We start from the raw sequence: 18,589 nt of genomic DNA, 5'->3' as shown, positions 1-18,589 counted from the left end.
GCTTTGGTTACTGCTACAGGAGGGCTGTTGATCCATATAAGCCAAGACTCAAATGTTGCCTAGGCTGATAGAACACTGTCAGCCTGGGTGGTGTGCTGCTCAGACAGGGACACCCAGCACACTGGCTGTCAAGGGTTTTCATGGTTATTATGTAAGGGGGAAATGTCTTTCTCTAGCTTCTCAGTCCAGAACTTATACAAATGACAGGTGGTTGGTTGTCCTTTACAGTTAATGTGAATGGGGTGCCCTCCCCAGGGTTACCCTGGGTGAAAGTCAGAGCGTGCCCATCTGAGCTGAAGCCTCACCAACTCAATAAAGGAATGGTTCTCTGGAAGACTAGCTCAGGACATCACTGGGAAAGACCTCCTTAGGCAATGGCAATAGCACAGGCAGGCAGCGGCTCTGCCCAGCAGAGTTTATGAGGGCACAGCTAAGGGAAGGACTTTCTGCAGGCTGGCTTCTGCAAGTAGCACCCCTCCCCCACCACAACATATGGTGGAAGCGTGACGGCTTCTAGCTTGAGACTCCTGCCATCTCCCCGAAAAGATGGACATTCTGAATAAAGAAGTGGCTGCTAGGCGTGCTGTCGGAGACGCATTCTAGAAGGGTGCTCTTCCCGGGGTGCAGCTCCTCTGATCTTTGCTGGAAGGCAGCATTCTGTACCCCAGATGAACCCTGACCTAGAGTGAAGTGCGAACTCACGGTGAAGGGGTCACAGGAGGACTCGGGGGGTGCCGGCGTTGAGGTCTCATACAAAGGGTTCGCAATACTCTCTGCCTGCTGCTTGCCGAAAGCCAAGACGTCAATGTCATCTTCTGACTGTTCAGAAAGAGGGGGACAAGGGTTGAGAGGCAGGGCTGTCCCTGTCCTGAGCCACTTTTCTCCTGGGAGCCTTCAGCCATGCTGTGTTGAGATGGGACTGACTTGTGAGAGAAGGCACTGGGCCCACGTGACAGCTTACATACCTTCCCAGTTTCCCAAACTGGCCCATAGGACAGTTCTACCCCCAGAAATGGTCCCATGGCTTATGCTGCCAGTTCTCCTACCATATGCATTGGTGAGCCTCTCGCTACCCTGGAGTTGTGTAATCATTCCTGAACTTAGAAAGGTCATACATGATATGCATTCTTGGTTTGCATATTCAAACATGATGGTGTGACTGTTCTCACCCAAACACGCATTGGGATTGGGATTTAGTCCCCATTTGAGCTATTTAGGAGGGCAGAAACGAGCTGGGTGGTGGTGACGCACACCTTTGATCCCAGCACTTGGGAGACAGAGGCAGGTGCATTTCTGAGTTTGAAGCCAGCCTGGTCCACAGTGTGAGTTCCAGGACAGCCAGGGCTACACAGAGAAACCCTGTCTCAGAAAAACCAAAAAAAAAAAAAAAAAAAAAAAAAAAAAAAGTAGGGCAGAAACGGGTTGTGCTATGGTGTCTGCAGGGCCTTTGGTTGAGGTTAAAGGGCGCAGCGGGTGAAGCATGAGCCAGTGGGATTGTGACCCTGTGAGCCAGGTCTTGGCGCTGTCACCCTAGTTCATTCTCTGCACTGTGCTGGAACTTGGAGTTCCCCTGTAGCAGGATTGCCCTTAACAGGGGTGGCCACAAGGTCTCGGGCCACCCAGCTTTCAGATCTGTGAGCTGAACAGACTGTACGTGGTCTAGTTGGTGGTGTTTTGGTTATAGTAATAGATGCTTTGGACAGTTGCCTCTGTGCTTACAAATAGGCAAGCTATCTGCTGAGGCGTGGGCTGTTGCCTGAGGGCTGCACAGCATTCTGTGTGTGGAAGGAGACCAGGGAAGGGGAAGAGTGCTGGGCTGCTGCACTTCCGGAGACATGTCTTGCAAAGGCTTAAGGACTGGACCCCACCCTCTGGTATTCCTGAGAGTCCATGGGACCTTTAGGAGGTGGGGCCTAGTGGGACAAAGTTTAGTAATTGAGGGGTGTGCCCATGAAGGGGACTTGGGAACCCTGGCCCCTCTTTCTTCCTTTCTCTTTGCTTCCCACCTGGCCATGTGTTCCCGCCACGATGTGCTGCCTTGCCACAGATCCAAGGGCCATGTCACCAAGTGACCATGTCACCAAGTGACCATGTCACCAAGTGACCATGGGTTAGAACCATGAGCTGACCTTTTCTTCCACTTAGCTCCATTATGGTATTATGTTACCATGGTAACAGAAAAGTGACCTCCAGAGCTGATGCTGTGAGGTAGACTCAACTGTGCATGGAGAATGAAATGCGATTTGCTGGCTAGAGAGTGGAACCGTGCGGGCGTTTGACCCCATCCCCAACTCTCAGAGCCAGTCTCAACTTCCACGCCCACCGAGGTGGGCACTTGTCTAGAGACTCCTCCCAGCAGGCACAAGCCTTGCACCAGCTCTGGGGGAAGGGCACCTTGAGCTAGTGTAGCCCTGGAGCTGGCTGTCGGAGTGGGCCTGATGTGTTTTTCCAGAACCTGCTGTGTGGACTGACTGTGGGAGGCGCGACCCTGAAGGGTGGAGGGGCTGCCTCTCGTGCGCTGTAACCCTCTTTCCGAGGTGGGAGTCACAGTGGCTGGCTTGGTGACGAGTGAGGCTGTCCTGGGTCTTGCTGCTTCTGTGTTTCTCTACTTAAGATTTCTGCTGTGAGTTGAGGTGGCCTGAGACCCTTGTCAGAAACCAAGTTATCCCAGTCCCTGTCTTGGGTTTCTAGAGCCACAAGTCAATAGACTCAGGCTCTTTGTAAATCACCCAGTCTTGGACATCTGGTGTTGTGTCAATGTGTGTACACGCATATGGATGCCAGAGAAGAAACTCAGGCATGTATGTATGTATGTATGTATGTATGTATATGTGTACACACACACATATATATATATATACACACACACATACATACATATATATGTATACATATACAGACACACAGAATCATACACACACACACACACACACACACACACACACACACACACATCCTGATCCTGCCGCATCAGCCTGCAGAGCACTGGGATCACAGGCATGTGCCACTTTCACACACACAGAAACACATGGAAGGCAACCCCACCACCCCTTTCTCAGTCCCTACCCCTTACCTCAAAACGCCGGAAGCCAGCTGTTCTCTGGTTTAGCCGGAAGTAGGAGTAGGCAGCCAGAGCTATCGCACCAGCAACCAGGACGACAGCGCAGAATATACCTGTGCCCAGGCCAGAGTGGGCAGCCATCTGCACAGGGAAAGGAACGGGCCAGGTCTTAAACTGGAGATTCCCTGGACAGGATGTCTGAGTTCACCCTCCCTTGCCCAGGCACCTTGGAGTGACTCAAAAGCAATGTCAGGTTTACACAGTTTTGGGTCACATCACTGCTGGGGCTTAGTATAATGACCTGGAGAGATCTGGACGCTGTTCTCCACACTTTTATACGGGGGAGCTGAGGCAAAGAGGATAGTGCTTGCCCAGACTGCAGCTTTCTAAAGGGCAGACTTTCAAGCTAGTGTGATTTGGGGCTTATTGCACAGCCACATGGTATGGAACTTTCTGGGTGCTCCTGGCAACTATTACCAATGATAACCATGGCCAGCCTTTCTGGACCATGCAGGCTGTGCCAGCAGCTGTTTTAAGGACACAGTTTCTCCAGGCAGTCTCCACAGGATGGGGAAGTGCTATGAACCCCTCAGTACACACTGTGTAGATGAGAAAATCGGGGTTCAGGACTTCTCCCTTCTACTGGTTCCCCCGACTCATCTTTCCCTTTTGATCAGCATACTGGCTGGTGGACTGTGGCCTCCCCTGCCCACTGCTCTCAAGAATAGCAGCCAGCAACCTGACCGCCCACCTCCTGAAGAACAAGAGGAACCGGTTTCCAGCCTTCAGGGGAGGGGCTTGGTCTGCCTTTGTTTCTGGAGAGAGAAGCATTAAAAGATGGAGACCTGGACCAGAAGCCATGTGTTTTTTGTCTCCACGTTTTTCTCTTGCAACCCATTCCAGTACCCATCTCTCCTTCCAGAGAACCCACTGTTAGAATGTATGAGCTGGACTCTACATATGGTACCCAACGTGGATTATAACTGGAAATGGAGAGGCAGAATGAGGTATATTGTCTGAATGTAGGAGCTCCAAGGAAAAAGAAAACAAAAAGTTTATATATTGGGCACGGTAAGCAACAGGGTATTAATTTAGCGCTAATAATGTCATTTATTTCTAAAGAATGTTGCTGCAGAAGTGTGTAGAGATACAGGCTGGACTGACTCAGTGTGTAGGCCCTAAACTGAGATCAGCTAGGGTGTGAAGAGAACAATGGAACAGGGAATTAATTTAGTTAGGCATTCGTCCGCAGTCTAAGGACTGCACCAGGCAAGAGAAATAGGGCATAAAACAATATAAAACAAAATAAAAAGAGTAAAAAACAAAAAACAACAAAAAATTTTTAGAAACATAAAAGAGAAGGAAAAATAGATTTGGTTACATTGCAGGCGCGCTTTACTTTCTGTCTTCGGTGCACCGACTGTCCACATGTACGTTTGTGTCCACATGTACGTTTGTGTCTTCTTCGTGTTTTTTGTGAATGACTGTTTGTTTGTTTCATGATGAAAAATAAAAATTGGTGAAAATTTCGTCTGCTGGGGCTTCTTAAGCCGGCCGCAGGCTGATGTAACCTCCCCCTGCGCAGCAGAGGGCAGCATGCTCAAACCTTTTTTTCTCTTAAAGGGCAAGTAGCCTCCAGCTTTGGGAAAACTCTGGTTTAACTTATAAGATTTGGGTAATCGCTTTGTTCTTGTTTTTAATTGGTCTTAATGGTATAAGGTTTTACATGTCCTGACTATGGAGTTATAGATTTAGAGGCCGGTTTTGGCTGATGGCTTAGAGGTGCAGCCATTCAGAGCACACGGCACTAAGTTTGAGCGTTTGCTCGAACGAGCAGGGAAGAGAAGAGGCTGGAGCAGAATCCCTGCCATGCAGGCCCCGGTCACTTTGATCCAGCCCCGGCTAGAGAAAGTCCAGAACTCTGCAGGACACGATTAGGTGGCCCAGGCGGCGCACGGTACGTTGTGGGGCACAGGCCTATGGCGGCCCTGGCTAGAAGGAGCCCAGAATTCCTCGGCCCTGGGGCGGGTGGCCTGGGCAGCAGCGGTGGCTGCAGCGGCTGCGGTGGTGGTGGAGCACAGCGCAGCTTGGCACAGCCTCAGAGGCGTGGCCATGGCCCCCATGGGGACACGAGCTGCATGTACAAGGCCTACAGCGGCTATGACTCTGGACCTGAGCCAAGCGGCCTCGGGCAAGGCCTGAGGGACTCAGTTTTCCCTCAGGACAGCAGGAGGGAGGTGTCTCTTAGAACCTGTTCCAGTACCCATCTCTCCTTCCAGAGAACCTGCCATTAGGCGCCACGCCTGGGGCTGCGGGTTTTCCAAATGGCACCTAGCAGCCAACTTACATGAGAAGGAGTGTTTTGCCTCTGCTTCAGTACAAGAAGCTGACATCTTAGATTTTTTAATATATTTTATTTATAGAAATTTCTTTTGTTTTATAAAAATATTTTTTTATAAAAAATGTTTTGTTTATAGAGAAACAGGCCTTTGCTTTTGGGTTTTTAAAAATTTTTAAATAAATAATTTCCAAAGGTTATTAAAATAAGTTAATTGGCTAAGACATCTCTTTAAGCTTGCCACAGGAGAACTTAACCGTCTGTTTTCAAGGCAGATATAAATCAACTGGCAAAGGATAGATAATTTTGCAGATAAAGGCGGCTATAATCAGCTGTTTATGATATGTGTTCACTACCATTCCTTGGCAAAAATAACGTTGCTATAGAATCACATTTTTTGCTCATGAAATAAAGTTTTTACATCCTTCAATAAAGATATTGATATGTTGTGAGATATTTTAAAGAAATGTTTTAAGAGCCTAATAAAATGTTTGTTCCTTGCTTCAAGCAGCAATCAAATTAATTATTATTAATAATTGGCCTATTACATGGTAAGCCTTTTTAGACAAAATTAATAATTGTTATCCAAAAAATAATTTGTTACTATTTGCTTTTATATTTTTATATATACACCCCATAAATAATACATCAACTATGGGAATAAAGTTTATATAATTAGATCACACCATCTATTCCTTTAAGTTTTTCCCTGCCTCAGCACTTGGGTGCTATAGCAGCTATTTTTAAGATGTTAAAAATCAATCTTTTAATAATAGTAAATATATATATATTTATATATATAATAGTAAATATATATATATATATCATGGTTTACAGTTGCTTAAAATTGTTCTATTTTTAATACTGCTAATTCTTAATTTTTACAGTTGTTTATACAAATGTAATTCAAATTTCAAAGGATATGTTCTCTAAATGACTGTCCTTTAGATATTTAAAAGCTAACCCAAAGGCTGGAGAGACAGCCATGGGTGCTGGGAGCTAGACTCTTGTATTTTATGGTTGTAAGCCTGGAGAGATGGCTCAGCTGCTAAAGGCTAGGCCCTCATTCATGGAGCATGAGAGTTCATATCCCAGCAATCACCTGTGGTGAGATCTAACGCGCTCTTCTGGCGTGTGTGAAGACAACTACAATATACTTATTTGTAATTAAATCTTTAAAAAGGTGCCCAGACAAGACCCCTTGGGGCAGGGCACATAAAGTTTGTATCCCCGACGACTATGTAGAGACAGTCAGATATACAAACATATTGTTTGTATCATCAAAAGGGTAATGGCTTAAAAATGATTTTATATTTTTATGCACATCAAATTATACAGATTTGTTCTTGATGTCCTCAATTTCTACTTCTACCACATATTGGTGTTAATTCTAGAGGACTTAATTAACTTTTACAGATAAATGATACTCATATTTCTAATTTAGAAAATCAAAATATGTACATATAACTATGATTCATTTTGGGGCATTCTAGTTGCAACTGCTTTAGCAAAAGGCAACTGAGCATGCTACATTTATTTTCTATAATTACATAGTTATTGCCTATGTTATGGTATATTCTTGGTGTTCCAACTTAGAATGGAACAAACAATAGAACTGGCCATTTAATAAATAAAGGTTATTCATTTGAGATATATTTGACAATTTGATTCTTTATTATCCTCAAAGATGAGGTGATATAAAAGTTTTTTAAAAACAAAACAAAACAATATCTTAAAAAAGAAAAAGAGAGGGGAAATGATATCCCCGTGTATATAATTTGAATTATGCTTATATTTTTTTTAAAAAAATTTTAAAATTTAGATGCCAAGGAAATCCTTGCTAAATATATTTGACATCCTATCACTAGGCATGCCAGTACCTAGATGAGATAGAAGAATTCACTTATTGGCATGGTCATTGTCCTCAAGATAGATTAATAATGTTTTTTAGATATGCATGAGGTTGTATTTCTGAATATGATCTTTACAGCCATTGCATAATGCCTTTTTGATTTTCATAGATGGCTCTTCTGAAGGAAGAGATAAATATCTTATTTATAATCAACAGGTGGTTATAGAAACACCTGGGCTCAGCACAGTTAGCAGAGCTGACAATGTTATTAAATGTTTTTCAACCTATAAATAATACTTTTAATCTTTTTACAATTAGCTTGTAGTTACAGAATTTATCCTTTTATTGGAAACCTATGGCACGTTTAATTTTAATAAGCCATCAGGATCTTTGTTTTCACTATTGTAAAACAATGCCCTAATTGCCTTTCCTTATTTCCAGCTCCCCATTTAGGGGTTTATCTGTGTGGCTTTATGCCCTATCATTTTTGACAAATGGATGTAACTCGCTATGCAAAATTGGAAAATTAAAATTTATACATGTTTGCATTGATACTTGTTCAAGATTTATTTTCACTTCTCTACATTCAAGAGAAGCCTCTAAGTGTTGTAATCAATCATTGTTCACAAGATTTTCATACCAAGGGATTACCCAAAGTCATTAAGACAGACAATGGGCCAGTCTACACTGGCAATGACTTTATCTTGTTTTGTAAAGAATTTAGGTTTAAACATAAAACTAGAATTCCTTATAACCCAATGGGTCAAGGAATTATTGAGTATGCCCATCACACTCCTAAAAATTGACTTTTTAAAACAAAGAAGGTAGAAACTTTACCCTTCTAGATCACCCAAAGCACACCTTGCTTTTGTTTTGTTTGTTTTAAATTTCTTGCAAACTGACGCTAAATGTCAGTCTGCAGCGGATTGCCACTGGCAACTTGCCACTTCTAATTCTTATGCCACGGTTAAATGGCGGGACTCTTTAACTAATACATGGAACGGTCCAGACCCTGTTTTAATATAGAGAAGATGTTCTATTTAAATTTTCTCTCAAAAAGAAGATGGAACCCGATGGCTGCCAGAAAGATTGATACGGTAGATAAATAGAGACCCTGAATCAGCTGGTAAGTATGACTAATTCAATAATGTTCTTAAGGCTGCTTCTCCCATATTGGGAAGGTAGGCTGCTTTTCCTCTAGCCATTAATTTACAAGCCAGGTTTCATTTCTGAGCTACTAATTTACAACCAAATTAAATACCATGGGCCCTCCAGAGAAACAGTCCAAGCAGATTTTCCTTTTAATCTCTTATTTTGTGTTTCAAGCAGATATCTTTCAGATACAACACTCGAAGGTGGGTTGCTACAACAATGGCTTCCAGGATTCGAAGATGGGCGGCTATGAAAGCCAGCCAACTCATATTCACAGGGCATTTACTTTACCAGTGGATCTCCACAGATGGAGCTGCATAGAACCGGATCTCTGCATGTTTGTTAATTAAGGTGCGAGGCAAGGCACTGCAAGGGAAAAGGAAATGTCCTGCTTCTGAGTTTCCCTGAAAGTAAGCCTGGCTGCATAGGGGTCGACGTTGAGAGACTGTCCTTTAAAATAATAAGACAGTCTATTTCCCCTCCCCTGAAAAGGACGTCAATTAATATTTAAGGGGGTCGAGACCAATGCTTTCCCTCATTGGTCAACACCCATCATCTTTTGACGGATATAGTTATCCACTGGTTTTTCTTAAAATTAAAAAAAAAAGGGAGGAATTGTGACCTCCCCCTGCCCACTGCTCTCAAGAATAGCAGCCAGCAACCTGACCGCCCACCTCCTGAAGAACAAGAGGAACTGGTTTCCAGCCTTCAGGGGAAGGGCTTGGTCTGCCTTTGTTTCTGGAGAGAGAAGCATTAAAAGATGGAGACTTGAACCAGAAGCCATGTGTTTTTTGTCTCCACGTTTTTCTCTTGCAGCCCATTCCAGTACCCATCTCTCCTTCCAGAGAACCCGCTGTTAGAATGTATGAGCTGGACTCTACAGTGGACGTCTGGGGTGTGCACATTTTGGGTTTTCCTGACTCCTCATCGGGGAGCCTGAGAACTCACTCTGGCCGTGGGGGGAGCTTTCAGAGGTTCAGAAATGATGTGGAGAATCCCGTTGGAGGCGATGATGTCCCACTGCAGAATGGCTCTTCCGTCCACAAACCTGGTCTCCTGGGGAACCAGAAGAGAGTGCATGAGATCCGCTGCCTCCTTCCTGTCCCCACACAGGCAGGTTTTCCATCTGGCTTCTCAGGCCTAAGAGCCCAGGCTTCCTCCTAACCTCCCTCGAGTACTGTAAACACCCATTGTCTTTGCACCACCAAACAAGCTGATCTCAGGGCTGCAGAGACCTTCTGGCTTAGTGCTCCAACCCTCCATGTGACAGATGAACTTCCAGAGGGAAAATGGCCTGTCCAAGAGCGCAGGAGCAGTGAGCCATAAGCCGTGAGGCTCTGGCTCTGGGTCACACCACACCTCTAGAGGGGTTCAACGGCATGCGGGCACAGCTTGTGGTGTAGGTGTTACTGAGGTCCTGTGTCTTGTTAGTTGAGTTACAGTCACATTCTAACAGACCTCAGGTGGCTGGCATGTGCACAGATGTTCTAAAGCACTGCCACTTAGGACTCATCCCGCCAGGCCCAGTATCTCCACGTTACAAACTCTGAACGACTGGACCCCTGACAGCCTATGGGTTAGTGTTCACAGTCACCGTGGTCCATCACTACCACCACCGTCATTACCATTTTCACCCTCGTCCCTATTTATCAGATGAAGAAACTGAGTTCAGAGAAGCTGGGTAGCCTAAGTAAGTCCTTACAGCTAACAAGAGGTTCATTCCCCAGTCATCTGACTTGGAAGCTCAAGTGTTGATGCTTGAGATACAATGACAAACTGACTGGAACAAAGGCAGAGAACAAAATATCTTCAAAATAGTTTTTCTCTGGCTGGGTGATGGTGGCCCGTGCCTTTTATGCCAGCACTCAGGAGCAGAGGCAGACATATTTCTGAGTTCAAGGCCAGCCTGGTCTACAGAGTGACTTCTGGGACAAGCAGGTCTTTCTGGGACAAGAAACCCTGTCTCGAGAAACTAAAACAAAGCCAAGCCAAGCAAAGCAGTTTCACACCCAATACTCATGACTCAGATTCTGAGGCCAGCTATTCCCAAGGCTCCCGGGGTGGCCTGTGAGTATATGATGTCACAGCCGCCATTCGCATTAATACCACCCTGACCTGTGGATTTAAAGCCGAGTTTCGTATTATAATAGTTGGCACCAGTCACGTCTACTCATGCCGGGAGCTTTGCATGTGTTTTTCCTAGGTCTCTCAATAAACCCAGGGGACTTTCCATACTTGGTGGAGCTGGTCCTGGCTGGAGGTGATGAGCAGTTGGCTTCCCAGCCTAGTCCTCAGAACGGTACCATTGACAAGGTCATCGTAAAAAGAGACGTTGACATTAGCGAGGTGGTGCTCGATGTCCCGCCCAGACAGGCTCTAAGAGAAACAGAGCACGTGGACAGTCTTAGGCCTGAGCAGCAGCCGGAGATAATGAAGGCTTCTCTGGTGTTTGGGGCCGTTCCCAAGGCTCATAGAGAACTAGCTCATAGAAAGCCATCTTCACTCTGAAGTGAGTTTCTGAGAGGTGTCTATCGTGAGTTCCAGGTGGGCAGAGGCATCTCTCTTCAGCCCTGTGATTGGGCAGTACCTGGAGCTCACTGCTGGTTGGCTTCCAGGGCCAGTTGAACAAGTCCTCTTTGGACCATATCATGAGGAAGGTTGGTGTGTCGGACTCACTGCACTGGGGCCCTGATGCCTCTCTCCTCCCTGGGTCCTTCCTCTGGCCCCTTACCTCCTTCCCTGACTTTGGGCTCAGCCTTGTGAGCTGTTGGCTGGTGTCTCATTGGCAAATGTGACCAGAGGGCTGGACAGCGCCCCACACTCCTGCTCCTTGGCCTGACTGGGTTAGGCTGCCTGGCTGTGAGAACCCTGTAGGGCACAGCCATCTCCAGGCCAGCCTGGACTGTTGACCGTGTGGAGACCAGACGCAGCAGCTGCTCACTGGATATGTGTGCTGGATAACTGTCAACTGCTGTATCTGGGGGCAGGGATTATTGTTTGTCTGTTATAAGGTTCTGTACTTCCTAAATTCTGGGATTACAGGCCTGCACTATTATGCCTGGTGGAGTGATTTGTACCCTGTTATGATGGTGATGGATAATACTCCTGTCTATAGTGTAGGCACCAGGAATTCCACTCACCTTATTTTCCGGTAGCCCACTGTTCTGTGGCACAAACAGGGTGCCACTGATGGACAGGTCAGTTAAGTGTTTCAAAAATGCCCGGCCTCGGGCTGAGCTCTTGGAAAAAGCCAGCACCTCCTGGGGAACAGAAGAAAGCGTCAGATGGGCCACCGTGGGGTGGGAGCTGGGGTGGCTGGGGAAGCATCTGAGAATGCCCTTTGCTAGGCTAGAGTCAGTCTGACTTCCTTTGTACTTCCTCTCACTGGCCTTGGGACAGTATCAGGATGACTGACGTCTTAATGAGTCCTTCAGTCCTAAGATGCTCTGGTTTCTGCTCCCCTGCACACTGTCTGAGACAGTGCCTGTGTCCTGCCACAGGCGACTGCTCCGGCATACAGAGCAGCAGCCAGCTCCATGTTGAGTGCAAACCCAGAGGCAGGGTGGCTCTGCATCTCACGTATGCCCAAAGACGAGATGCATGGGCTGATAAACAACTCATCCATACACGTGAAGAGGAGCCGCCTGTGTACCTAGGCTGCATCCTCCTGATGTAGATGCAACCTCCTTACCCATGAAAGGAGAGACATCTAACACTGGTCCTCACTGATCCGCCATCCAGCCATTAGGTATGGTGTATGCATCCTATGATTGATGGGTGGAAAATTTTCCAGGTCTTCACCTCAGCGAGGTCCCTGTTGCTTACTGAGGCCCATTCAGCTGCAGTGCAGCCAGGCTTGCCCAACCCTGAGCCTCACCAGCCCTGAGCCTCCAGGCTGTTGTCAGGTTCTGTTAATAGCTAACGACTTGGGGTGACTGGGCACTGAGTCAGTCCTCTGCCTTCCAGAAGGCCTCTTTGAGTTTTGTGGCCCCTTTAACTCTTTTGTGGCCAATCTGTCACGTGTATGTGTGTGTATTATTGTGTGCAGTATAATGGCCCAAGAGTTAGTATTGATGGTGGAATAAAAGAACCTGTGGTTGATAGGAGTCATATTATCAAGACCATAAATAGCTAACCACATGGTAAATTACAGCCAATAAAACGAACACAGCTTGTGAATTTACTGTTAATAGATTCTGATTCTGTGGAAGGACAAAAGTGTGTCCATTTGCTTCTGATATGATGTGTTTGTGACATAAGAAGAAGCCATGCTATTTTTTTTTGTTTGATCAGTTTCTTAAACCATATTGATGCAAACACAGGCAGTACTTGCATTGCACTGAGGATTCCAGAAGTTCCCACATGCTTACAGTGTCAAGATACCAAAGCATTTGAAGACCACAACCACCCAGGAGGCTGCTGCCCCAGAACCTCCATTTCATAGATGAGAACCGAGGCAGACAGGTACGTACCGTCAGGAAGTTCGTGAGTGAGGGGAAGGACGTGAGAACTTGCAGCAGGTTCCCACTGCACGAGAAGCCATCTCCCACATAGCCTGCCTTGCAGGTGCAGTTCACATCTGGAAGGAAAGGCACAGGGGCCATGCCCAGTAAGGTGAGGTTTGAGCCACCGTGCTCACCCCTTGGGGATCTGCTGTCCAGGCAGAGAGCCTGCCGTGGATGAGGCAGTGACCTTTCATCCGGTAACAGAAGACATCCCACATTTCACTCTTGTTGCTCCTGGTCCCATAGTCTACGATCCCAACAACATTTGCACCACATTTCTGAGAGGCGTAGGTCGTGGGGTAGGCCACCCGCCCACTCTCCAGCCAGCCAGCTGAGCAGAGGTGATACTTGGCCTGCAGAGACAGGGGGATGGCTGCATTATTTATAACGTCTCCTTTGCTGTGGAGTCATTTGGTTCATTCTGATCCCTACCCAGACTGCACACTCTGTGGGGCCTACACTAGGACCTGGGAGACAGTAGGTTACTACATTTCTATCCGTCAAGCCATTGGATGAACGGCTGTGGTACCTTCTTGCTCTTGGTGCCCAGGCCGTTCATGCTTACTTCTTTTTTTGAGAAGGAATTTACCACCAGCCGTTTACCCTGGGGGCAAATGCTTCTGCTTATGAATAAAGCAAAACTCTGATTGATGACAGAATTCTAATTTATCACCATCACCTTCACCCCTGTGTGGCTACAATTTTAAAATCCCTATTAGATAATAAACATGACTGAGGTACAGGGTGATAATGTTTGCCCCAGGAACTACAACCATCTACAAAACTTGTGCCAGGTATGGGATGGGATCCCACCATTGCTCAGTGGGGTCCAGGAGACACCCCCACCCCCAAAACAACACAGGCTCCTGTGATTGCTCTTGCTTGTCTCCCAGAACCCAAGGGAAAGAGCCTATTGTTGAAGACACTTCTTTGGATGTAAGACTTGGAAGAATCACACTGGAACTGGCTCGGAGACTGCCTTCCTGAGAACTAGCTATTACGGCGTGGGACAGTGCTGTGCAAGCTGCCAAGGGAGGAAGGCAGTCAGCCGTCCTACCCGGATGAAAAGCTTGTGAACCACAGCTAGCCAACGGTGCAGTCATGCTGCTTGTACCTTGGAGGAAGCCAAGAGCTGTGTAATTGGACTTGGGGCCTGCTCAGCAGGGGGAAATTCACTGACAGGTGCTGTAAACCGAGCCTACTTGTGGCTGCTGGGGCCCTGGACACTCGAGGAGAACCCACTATAGCCGCTGTCTTACACTACTATAGTTTCTAACTGTATTCTAAATACTTATCACTGTACATATATAGGTAAGTATAGCTCTCATCCCTCATTAAGCATTCTCATTCTTTTTACAGCAGATGGAGACTATTACAGAGATCAATAACTGATCAAAAACTGCAAACATGTGACTGTGAGGTGCCCAGTATCAGCTGATACAACTACAACCCAACTCATATACCTAAGGCTTAGTGGGAGAGGGGCAGAAAGACTCTAAGAGCTGAGAGAAAAGTGACTCTGTATGTGCTAGGGAACCTGCATCCATGACCTCACAGCAATATGGTGGCCTGAACCAGACCTGCACGATAACACCGTTTGACATGACAACATGAATGAGAGACATCTCACAAGACCCCATCCCTACATGAAGAGCTACAGGCAGTTAATGGCTGCTGAGAGAGTAAGAACAAGTTTTCTTCAGGGATAAGCTCCCTGGGGAGTTTCCCAAACCCACGTGGTTAGCTCATATAATACTCGTATGAGCAACACTAAATGGACTCAGCAGGGTGTGTGTGTACATATGTGCACATGTACGTGTATGTGTGTGCATGTGCATGTGTGAGTGCATGCATGAGCATGTGTGCAAAACAATAATTAAAGAAGAGGTCATGAATTTGAGAAAGAGCTTTGGGGACACGGGAAGAGTTGGTGGCAAGGAGGAAGGGTAGAAATGATGTAAATATGGGACTTATGTCTAAAATTATCAAAAAGTTATTAAAAAAAAGATGACTGAGGCAAGACAAAGTAGGTTGCACAAAGTCATGGATCAAGCACCCAGAAGCTGCAGACACAGCCAGTGTGTCCCAAATCTCTCAGTGACAGTGTTGAGCTCCCCCAGCACGCCACCCCACCATTAGCCTGTACATGCACACCGGGACACACACAGGTTTCAGTGCTCTAGTCACTGTGATCGTGATGCAATGCCCCCCGCCCCCCCAGTCAGATTCTTGTAAGTTGTTTTTGGGAAGGACCAGTCTGCAGCTTCTTGGTGTAAAGTGGGCGGGGCTTCTGGTTCCAGAGGCTTTGAGAGCAGTCTGACTAGAGAACCGGTTCTCCATGCTGGGCTGGCAGTCTGCTGACCCCAGGACTTCTTTTACCAATGCTCTAGAGCGCTGACTGTTTTGTGACTTCAGAGAGGCCCTGCCCAGGCTGTTGGCCTTACCAGCATTCCCCCGTGATATCTCCACTTCACTCTGCCTCCGGGTGACGATGGATATTTCATTTAACCTTTCCGAGCCCGTTTCCTTGTGTGTAAAAACTGAAGAAGTGACATCTATCTCCAGGGATGTGGTAGGGATGCCAACAGGACACCCTACACAGTTTTGGGCACATGGAAGATGTCTCTTTGGATAGGATGAACTCTTATCATTGCTTCAGGAGTTTCTTGTGCTTGGTTCTAAGAAGCCAGTCACGGGAGTTTCCTCCAGCTGTAGAGGCGGCTGCCTGCACACCCTCCCTGTCTGCCTGGGGTATCTGCCTAGGTGGGAACCCACCTTCTGGGCATAGGAGAGCTGGTTGTAGGTGGCTATGGATGCAGCTTCGTTGGCGCAGGCCTCTTTGGCTTTGTCAAATGTCAGTTTGTACTGGCCCAGTGGGGAGCGTAGATGGAACACCCCGACAGTAGAGTCTAGAAGAGGAGAAGATGAAGTCAGCTTGCTTGACCAGAAGGGATTTAAGCAAAAGACTTAGAAGGACTTCTAAGGTAGAGGCCAACTGTAGCCCAGGGCACCCCAGGAAGCTACTTTCCCAATCATCCTCAGAAGTGCCTGTGGCATATGCCAGTCCCTGTGTGAGGAGAGGAGCAGAGGGCTGTTAAGAAATCACCGCTGCGAGTGACAGCCTCTTGTTATTAACCACACTAAGCTGCGTTCCAGACTCAATTCTAGCCAATGGTTGTGGGGTTGTTAAGCAATTCTGGAAAGACAAACTAAGAAGGTCCATTGAGCCTGCTAGTTCCAGCCTTTGAGGTCAATTGTGAGATTCTCCTGCCTCACTGAGCCTGGATAATATGTGGGTTCTTTAGTTTGTTTCATTTTGTTTTATCTTTCTTCTCCATGCCATCGCCGTCCCTCTCCCCTCTCCCCTGCACACACAAGACTGAGGAGATAGGTGCTTTGGGCCAGCATCACAGTCACACTAACCCTGGAAGTGAAGGTCTGCACAGCTGGCATCCGGGTGGCACTGTCCGTTGTCCTGTAGGCAGCGGTCAAGGGGCAGCTGTTCCGGCTCACAGTCCCGTCCATCCCCGACATAGTGACTTTTACATTCACACTTATTCTTGCCCTGGGGGAGGGGGCAGGAGACCATGATATGTCCCCCATGACCCCAAGCACCCGAGGATGGGCGCCTGGGACAGGAGCAGTTCAGAAAGGCCCCACGGAGCAGGATAAAGGACACAGGCTTGTGGTGATAGGCTGCCATTCTTAGCACAGGAATTGCTTTCTCAGAGAACCCCTCCCCTAAATCAACCTGCAGGAAGCAACTCTTGACCCCCATTCCAACCCCTGGGCCTGATCTCTGCTCGTGGCCTTTCTCAGTTGGTGCCGGGGTTGTCTGCTGAGTTTTGTACTAAGCGCTGCCTTCTCTCCGCCTGTGACTTGAATGTGAGGACTCTGTCTCTGGCACCCGCTACAGTCCTCAGTTGTTGCTTTGTGACCACTGGTCCAATCGGAGAGTGTCCTCATTGAATGTTACAAACACTATGGTGTCTCTGTTATTAGGCTTGCTTCATGTGGGGAAACTTGAGGCTCAAAGACACCAAGTGGTCGAACCCCCGCCACATACTGTATGTGTTCAGAGCTAAGCCTCGAACCCCAGTCACATACTGTATGTGTTCAGAGCTAAGTCTCGAACCCCAGCCACATACTGTATGTGTTCAGAGCTAAGCCTCGAACCCCCGCCACATACTGTATGTGTTCAGAGCTAAGCCTCAACGGCTGCCTGGCTGTAAATCTGTCTGTAACTGGTGCGGGGCACTGTGTCCCACCAGCTCTCTTCCCAACAAAGAAATGAGGGCACTGACTCAATTCCTGAAAACTGTTTCTGCCATTTGTTACTGACTTCTTTTGTCTTAATGAACTTTATATCTATCGTGATAGACTTATAGGGGAAGTAGGAAAGGAGAGAGAGAGAGAGAGAGAGAGAGAGAGAGAGAGAGAGAGAGAGAGAGAGAGAGAGAGAAACCTTTTTAAGAGTGGCTCTCAACCTGTGGGTCACGACCCCTTGCAGGGTCAAACACCCCTTTCACAGGGGTCACCTAAGACCCACAGAAAACACAGATATTTATATTATGATTCATAACAGCAGTAAACCTGCAGTTATGAAGGTGCAATGAAAATAGCTTTATGGTTGGGGTCACCACAACTCTGTACTAAGCTGTATTAAATAGCTGCAGTGCTGGGAAGGTTGAGAAGCACTGCTTTGTAGACTATCAGCCTCTCTTATTATGAGGGCCTCATCCAGCTAGAGTGGGAGCCGAGAAGAAATGCTGATACAGTCCTATTAACTAAGCCGAGAAGTGATGCTGATGCAGTCCTATTAACTAAGCCTAGAAGTGATGCTGATACAGTCCTATTAACTAAGCAGTTTCACTAATCTCACTGGTACCCTTTCTGCTGAGGATACACTGACTTACTAGAAACACACCAAGGTGGGAAGACGGTGCAGCAGAGGTCAGAGGGGAAACGGATGCCGGGTCGCAGGGGACACCAGGCTGAACTGGGCACAAAGGGCTGCTGTCCTAAATGTCCCCAGGGAAGCGGCACTCACTGGGCCAGTCATCCTGCAGGTGGCATGCTCATGACATCCACCGTTGACACCATCTGCACAGGGGTCGATCTCTGTGCAGCTGTAGCCGTCGCCCTTGTAGCCCTTCTGGCAGCTGCAGGAGACTTGCGTGCCCTTCTGGGAGCACTTGGCGACCTTTGCGCAGCCCCCATTGTTCTGTTTGCAGAAATCCACGACTGCAGGGGAAAGAGCGGAGGGGTTCATGTGCCACTGTCTGGGGCTGTCCGCCAGCCTCTTACAGCGGATGGGTGACAGTGACCGCATGTCCTTGTCTTTGGTCCCCGTGATCTGTTTGCTCTCTGCTAGCTTGTATATGACTCCTGTCCTTATGACACCCTGACAGACTGATCCTATACTCATAGGACAGACACGCTGATCATATACTCATAGGATAGCTTTGGTCATTTTTAGAATGAATTGGGGGCTTTGCTGTTAGGACTCTCCCTCTCTCTGTCTCTCTCCCCTCCCGTGTGTCGTGTGTGTGTGTGTGTGTGTGTGTGTGTGTGTCTGTGTGTGTGTGTGTGTGTGCCCATGTCCATGTCCTGGTTAAGCTGACACAGCCCAGAATCATTTGAGTGAGTCTCAGTTGAGACACTGCTTAGATCCAGATCTG

The 18,589-nt window shown here is 47.2% G+C and overlaps 1 protein-coding gene across 1 annotated transcript in view; it reads right to left on the bottom strand.

The window, feature by feature from the left end:
- The window catches only part of Stab2 (stabilin 2), a 181,219-nt gene that overhangs the window by 2,227 nt on the left and 160,403 nt on the right, over positions 1 to 18,589 (bottom strand). The window contains exons 59-68 of the mRNA XM_052165556.1: positions 17,959 to 18,152; positions 16,332 to 16,473; positions 15,684 to 15,817; positions 13,096 to 13,261; positions 12,876 to 12,982; positions 11,544 to 11,663; positions 10,639 to 10,779; positions 9,352 to 9,459; positions 3,074 to 3,202; positions 703 to 819 (exon numbers count right to left, since the gene is read on the bottom strand). Of these exons, the coding sequence (XP_052021516.1) occupies positions 703 to 819; positions 3,074 to 3,202; positions 9,352 to 9,459; positions 10,639 to 10,779; positions 11,544 to 11,663; positions 12,876 to 12,982; positions 13,096 to 13,261; positions 15,684 to 15,817; positions 16,332 to 16,473; positions 17,959 to 18,152 (1,358 nt within the window). The remainder of the gene's footprint in view (positions 1 to 702; positions 820 to 3,073; positions 3,203 to 9,351; positions 9,460 to 10,638; positions 10,780 to 11,543; positions 11,664 to 12,875; positions 12,983 to 13,095; positions 13,262 to 15,683; positions 15,818 to 16,331; positions 16,474 to 17,958; positions 18,153 to 18,589) is intronic.

The sequence above is a fragment of the Apodemus sylvaticus genome, chromosome 20, assembly GCF_947179515.1.
Source record: "Apodemus sylvaticus chromosome 20, mApoSyl1.1, whole genome shotgun sequence".
Lineage (NCBI taxonomy): Eukaryota > Metazoa > Chordata > Mammalia > Rodentia > Muridae > Apodemus > Apodemus sylvaticus.
Note: the sequence above shows the minus strand (reverse complement) of the source record. Positions and strands in the feature narration are given on the sequence as shown.